The sequence below is a fragment of the Monodelphis domestica genome, chromosome 1, assembly GCF_027887165.1.
Source record: "Monodelphis domestica isolate mMonDom1 chromosome 1, mMonDom1.pri, whole genome shotgun sequence".
Classification (NCBI taxonomy): domain Eukaryota; kingdom Metazoa; phylum Chordata; class Mammalia; order Didelphimorphia; family Didelphidae; genus Monodelphis; species Monodelphis domestica.
The window spans coordinates 11,233,060-11,239,433 of record NC_077227.1 but is presented as its reverse complement, the minus strand read 5'-3'; the positions used below and the strand labels follow the sequence as shown (position 1 = coordinate 11,239,433).

The following is a 6,374-nucleotide window of genomic DNA, read 5'->3' as shown; positions in this document are numbered from 1 at the left end:
AGAAGCCCCCCAGACAGGACGAGACGACTTGGCTGAGAACTGAGAGATGCACATCTTGTCTTCATCTGGAAACGGGGAGAGCGAGCGGGCTTCAGCCTCCCTTCCTTGGCATCCTGGGCGCTGGTGACGTGTTTTTCTGGTCCTCCGCAGGGACCTTGTTTCTAGGCAGGGGATCATTTTTTGCCCCCAGAAAGCCCAAGAATGGATGGCAGGCCTTTGGGAAGCACCTAGGACGTGCCAAGGCCCGATGAGAGCACTGGGGAGGTAAACACAGAGCGGACAATCTCTTCACCGCCCAGGAAGGCTGCTGTTGAGAGATGTCTTAGGGAGGCTGAATGGATCGACAGGGCCACTATGGCGGTAATGGCGCCACTGGCTGGCTTATGGTTGTTGGAGGGTTGCGAAGCATGGAGGAAGTGCCTTTGCAGTTACCCTCTTACCAATGGCAAGAGTCCAGACGCTGGATGGACCGAGCCCCTCAAGGCCTGGCCCAGGCACCCAGTCCCTCTGGAGCGTGGCATACTGCATGCCCAGCCACAGATGACTCGTCGGTGAACATGGGCTTCCCTCGAGGGAATGGAAGCACCTTCACTAGCACCTGGCACACAGTAGGAACTTAGCAAGTTGTTTTTTAAAGTTTTTTTTAATTGATTGAAACATGAAACTATTTCCCATGTATTGAATTACTGAAATTTAAAAACTGTGTTGGATTCACTAAACTTGCCACACATGTTATAATCACTCATGCAGCATAGATGGGCGCCATCTTTGAGGCAAGAAAGGAGATATAAAAATACATAAAACCAGATTTTCTTTTAGTGTTTTTTATTTTATAGTCAAGTTTGATTATTTCCTGGGCTAAATTTTTTGGTGAGACTCGAAGAACTAAACTAAAATTCAGCGTGTTTATTGGTCTTCCCAGGAGCCAAAGAAACAGTTGTGGCATTTTGACCTAAAGTCTCAAACTGAGTCTCAGAAAGACAAGTAAGAAAGGCTTCTCTGCCTCCACCCCAAACAGGCTTGCTGAGTAATAGCGTGTCAGACTGGGTAAGAAAAGCAACCAAAACCTCTGCCCAAGTGGGCACAGACGGGGGCCTCAGTGACTTCTAAACTGGATTGTTGCAAAGAGCTCGTCTGGGAGCAGCAGGAATGCCTGCTGAGGATTTCCTTCTTCCCGTTCCAGATGAGCCCTTGGCTTTAAGGGACGTGGCCTGCTCCGAGGCCTCTGTTTCCCTCGGGCGCGCGGTCACCGACAGGCGTGATGAAATCTAAAAGATGGGGGAGCTCCTCTACAACATCCTTACGCCATCTCCTATTCAATTCGGCAAATGGGAAGTTGGCAAAAGCAGGACCACGTTCCTGGAATTTCATTCAGTCAAAAAAGAACAAATTCTGAGAAACCAAGATGGGCTCAGATCTCTTGGAGAAGCCAAAGGCCAAGTGAATCGGGCACTAGAGGTGAGGCTGCAGGGCCTCCATGATGCACAGAGCAGATTCCAGGCACCCACCAAAGTCGGACCACGTGAAACCATCCCCTCCACACATGAGCAGGGGCCTGTGGTGAAGAGTCATTTGTCCTGGGCAGTCAGGGATGGCCTGGGTCACCTGCCAAAACAGACCAAGAGAGGCTGAGGGCGATGGCCCGGGGGCAGCGGGGAGAGAAGGAAGGCTTCCCTTTACCTCCCCATCCACAATTTGAATCAAGCGACATGGAAGCACCTTCTCCAAGTGCCAGCCGCTGGGGATACAGAGAGGCAAAGGGCCGGCCGCGTTCATTCCCGCTTCCAGGGAGGGCGCGGGCCCTTCAGCATCTCTCATTCCATCCCGCCATCCCCTCACGCTGCCATCCCCAGCTCTCTCCCCTTTGGCTCTCAGTCAACACAAGCATTGATCAAGCGCCTCCCGTCTGATAGGAGAGCCAGAAGGCAAAGACCGGGCACACACTGGACGAGTGATCTTGCCCGAAGGACGTCGCTAGAGTGGAGGGAGGTGGGGAAGGGCTTCCTGTGGAAGACGGAATTTTAGCTGGGACTTGGAGGAAGCCAAGGAAGTGGAGATTGGGAGAGAGAGCAGTCCAGGGCATGGAGAACAGCCAGTGAAAATGCCAGGAAATGGAATGTCTCCTTCAAGGAACAGCAAGTAGATACACTGGATGGAAGAATATATTGAGGGGAGGAGGTGGGAGGAGGCGGGTGCTGAAAGGCATTGAATGCCGGGAGATTTTGTATTTGATCTTGGAGGCAATGGGGAGCCAATGAAGTTTACTGAGTGGGGGGGGTTAGCATAGACCGGAGTAGAGAGACTGGAGGCAGGCAGATGCCTCTAGTAGCTCCTACGATAGTCCCAGCACGGGGTGATGGGGGTCTGTACCAGGGTGGGGGCTGGGTTGGAGGAGAGAAGGGGGCCTATTGGAGAGATGCTGCAAAGGTGAACCGGATAGGCCTTGGCACCATATTGGATATGGGAGTGAGAGGAGGGGAAGCTCTCTTTGTAACAGGAATGGCTGAAGGAAAGGTCCCTTCCAGCTCTGTGCCTTGGACCCCGGCCGGCTCTCAAGAAAGGCAGAAAGGGGAGAAGCACCGGCTTCAGGAGCAGATGCCTGGGATGAGCCTGCTGGATAGGCTGGGAGGTCACTCGTGAGTGGCATGAGCAGCCTGCCCCACTCTGCGGACACACTCATGCATCGTCTCTGGCGATCGGCCGGCCTTCGCTGCCCTTTATATTGGCTCTGTGACTCTGGATGGGGCCCTGAACCCCTTGGAGCCCTGGGCCAGAGGTCTGGGGTGGAGAACAATGGAGAAGTCAGGAAAATCCTCCTTGGTTCTCCTCCTCCTCCTCCTCCTCCTCCTCTTCCTCCTCCTCCTCCTCTTCCCCCTCCTCCTCCTCTTCCCCCTCCTCCTCCTCCTTCTCCTCCTCCTCCTCCTCCTCCTCCTCCTCCTCCTCCTCCTCCTCCTCCTTCTCCTCCTCCTCCTCCCCCTCCTTCTCCTCCTCCTCCTCCTCCTCCTCCTCCTCTTCCTCCTCTTCCTCCTCCTCTTCCTCCTCCTCCTCCTCTTCCTCCTCCTCCTCCTCTTCCTCCTCCTCCTCCTCTTCCTCCTCCTCCTCCTCCTCTTCAGGAGAATAACACATGGCACCAAAAGAGGACTGAAGACTTCCCACAGCAGCCAACATGGTATACGGCCAAGAGATGGGCTCTGAAGCAGCAATCCCCAAGTTCAAATCTCACCTTAGAGGCTTCCTATCTGAGCGACTCTGGGTAAATCAATCAACTACTTTGTGCCTTGGTTTCCTCATCTGTCCTTGAAGGCCCTTCCAGCCCCAGGCCCTCCTCCTCACCTGTGAGTAAGTCCACCTGTGGCACGTGGTGCTGGCTGGCGGGGGCAGGCCTGGTAGGAGGCTCCTCACTTGCTGCAGAATCACTTCCTGGACAGCCTCGATGCTTTTTTCCGCGTTCTCCTTTCCAAAGGAGACTGTGCTGTGGACAACCACAGAGGGGCCAGTGTTCGCGGCATCTGCGAGAAGGGGGGAGACCAGAAGGAGACAGTTCTGGTTAGAGGGGCCAGTCCCCAAAGGGCCGGGCTTCAGACAGCACTCACAGACCCAAGAGGTGGGTCTTAGAAAGACAAAGTTCAGCAAGGAAGTTCTGAAGCCAACACGAAGAATCCCCCTAAAAAGAGGCGTCTCTGGGTCCCCCCGGAGGAGAGTTTACTAAGGAGAGCCAGTTTCACATCTCAGTACTGCCGTTAGAATGATACATTTGCTACTCATCAATGACTCATTCATTATATATATATATTCTTTATATACGACCATATATAAATTATATATGAAATGATAATAAAAAATATATAATTATATATAAATATATAATTAATAAGAATTCAAACACTGCTTTAGGGTTTGTATTTTAATAAGAACTAATATTTACAAGCACGATGCTCTCACAGGAGCCTCCCAACACCTGGGACATTAGGGTTATCACTAGCCCTGGTTTAGAGATGGGGAAACTGAGGCTTCAGCCATTACTTGACCCGGTGCCTCGCCCTGACTGCTCTTTGAATCCAATCACCCAAATGGCTGGGAATGTGCTGAATTGCAGTTATCCAGCCCAATTTTCATCTTCCCTTTTATTAGGGTGACATGGCTGTATCAAATCTCAGCGGGGCAACCATGAGCAAGAGACGTCCCCATCGTTTTCTCATCTGTAAACCAAGGGGCTTGGACGGGGTGGCTCCGGAGGTACCTTCTGGATGTAAATCCTATGAAATATTTTACCAAAATCTAACCATGCCGTGTCTGTAGTTATTCCCCATCTGCTTACGTAGCCTTTCCCCCCTGAAATCTCTCAAATAACTCTCAAATAACTTAAAAAAAGAAAACCACATCAAGTCAAATTCTAAGTGGCACAACGATGACAACATCAAGTCAGTGAGTCATTTTCCCAGCCCAGGACGGAAAGAGGTCAACAGCTCTGTGGTGGTAGTTGGGAGCAAGTACCACGCAATGACACATTTCCAACTGGGAACCTTGGAGGTGGCCATGATGGCAGCAACAGTGGTTTCAGAAGTGAGCACTCAGTAGCCGGCGACAGTAAGGAGGCTGAACACCTGGTCAGAAGGAGACCACAGGGTTCCCTTTATGCTAGCACTGAGTGCAGGACTAGGCACCATTTGGCACCAACATTGCCCATAACCCAGAGGAATTGTGGTTATGAGAGAGAAGGATCCTTCCTTGGGTAAAGACTAGAATCCAGACCAAGGGAGTGGTCCATGCCTTTCCCCAGATCATACCACCTTGGAAGCACTGAAAAATGTGTGAAAAAGCCTGACGCTCTGAACAGTGACTCTCACCCTCACCCAAGCAAGGTGAGAAGGGTCCAACTCTAATATAAACTCCAAAATTGAGAAATAGTTTGAAAAAATGAATAAACAACAAAACAAATAACTTTACTAAAAAAATCTATAGTGGTAAGAGAAACTCAAGACACAAACTCAGAAGACAATGATTTGAAAACATCCATGAGCAAAACTTTGAAGAAAAATGCAGATTAGATACAAGACTAATAAGAATGCTTAGAAGAACTGAGGAAAGAGATTTTTTAAAAGAGCAAGAAAAAGAAATGAGAGCAATGCAAGACAATTATGAAAAAGAGAACTAACAATATAGTGAAAAAGCACAGAAAGTATTTAAGAAAATAAATTCCTTAAGATCAGTTACCCAAATGGTAAATGGGGTACAAAACCTCACTGAAGATAACTACTTAAAATTTAGAATTAGGGGGGCAGCTGGGTAGCTCAGTGGATGGAGAGCCAGGCCTAGAGACGGGAGGTCCTAGGTTCAAATCTGGCCTCAGACATTTCCCAGCTATATGACCCTGGGCAAGTCACTTGACCCCCATGGCCTAGCCCTTACAACTCCTCTGCCTTGGAGCCAATATAAAGTATTGACTCCAAGACGGAAGGTAAGGGTTTAAAAAAAAAAATTAGAATTAGTTGAGTAGAAGCTAATGACTCCATGAGATATCAAGAAACAATAAAACATAGTAAAAGAAAACAATGAAAAAATACAGGGAAAGATGAAATATCTCATCAGGAAAATAACTTATCTGGAAAATAGATCTAGGAGAGATAATTTAGAATTATTGGACTGTCATATTTTTAAAAAGAATCTGGACATAACATTTTAAGAAATAAAAAAATAAACTGTCCAGATATCTTCATTCTCATCTGAACTGATTCAAATAAGGAAGGATACACACACACAGTTTTGAGTATAGAAATTCATATTACCCAACAGGGATAGAAGAGGAGAAAAGGGCTAAGAGAAAGAGTGATTGTGTGAAAAGGAAGGAAAATTAAGAGAGAGAGTTGGCAGAAGTAAAAGAGATTTATGAGGAGGGCAAGAAGTTAAAAAAAGAGAGAGAAGGATAAGTAGAAAAGAATAGGATGGAGAGAAATACAGTTAGCAATCATAACAGTGAAGAGGATGAGTTCACCCCTAAAATGGAAGCAGTGAGCAGAAGGGATTATAAACCAGAATTCAAGAACTAAAAAATAAAACTAGGAGTGGTTTTATGAAAACAACAGTAAAACTGGCAAACTATTGGTTAATTGGACTAAAAAAAGAAAGACCAAATTATTAATATAAAAAATGAAAAGGTAAATGTATTACCACCAAAGCGAATAGTAAGAGCTATTTTGCCCAATTATATGCCAATGAAACTGATAATCTAAATGAAATGGATGAATATTTTAAAAAGTATAAATTGCACAGATAAAAAGAAGAGGAAACAAACTACTTAACTTGATCTTAGAAAAAGAAATTGAACAAGTCATAAATGAGCTCATTAAGAAAAAATCTCTGAGGTCCAGATGGAA

General features: G+C 47.3%; 1 protein-coding gene across 2 annotated transcripts in view; it reads right to left on the bottom strand.

Moving 5' to 3' along the window:
* Nucleotides 1-808: 808 nt before the first annotated feature.
* RNLS (renalase, FAD dependent amine oxidase) overlaps nucleotides 809-6,374 on the bottom strand; it is a 234,822-nt gene continuing 229,256 nt past the window's right edge. For both annotated transcript variants that reach the window (XM_001363159.4, XM_056819078.1), the window contains 2 exons: nucleotides 3,334-3,509; nucleotides 809-1,605 (listed from right to left, as the gene is read on the bottom strand). In XM_001363159.4, coding sequence (XP_001363196.2) covers nucleotides 1,453-1,605; nucleotides 3,334-3,509 — 329 coding nt within the window. In that variant the 3' untranslated portion in view covers nucleotides 809-1,452. The remainder of the gene's footprint in view (nucleotides 1,606-3,333; nucleotides 3,510-6,374) is intronic.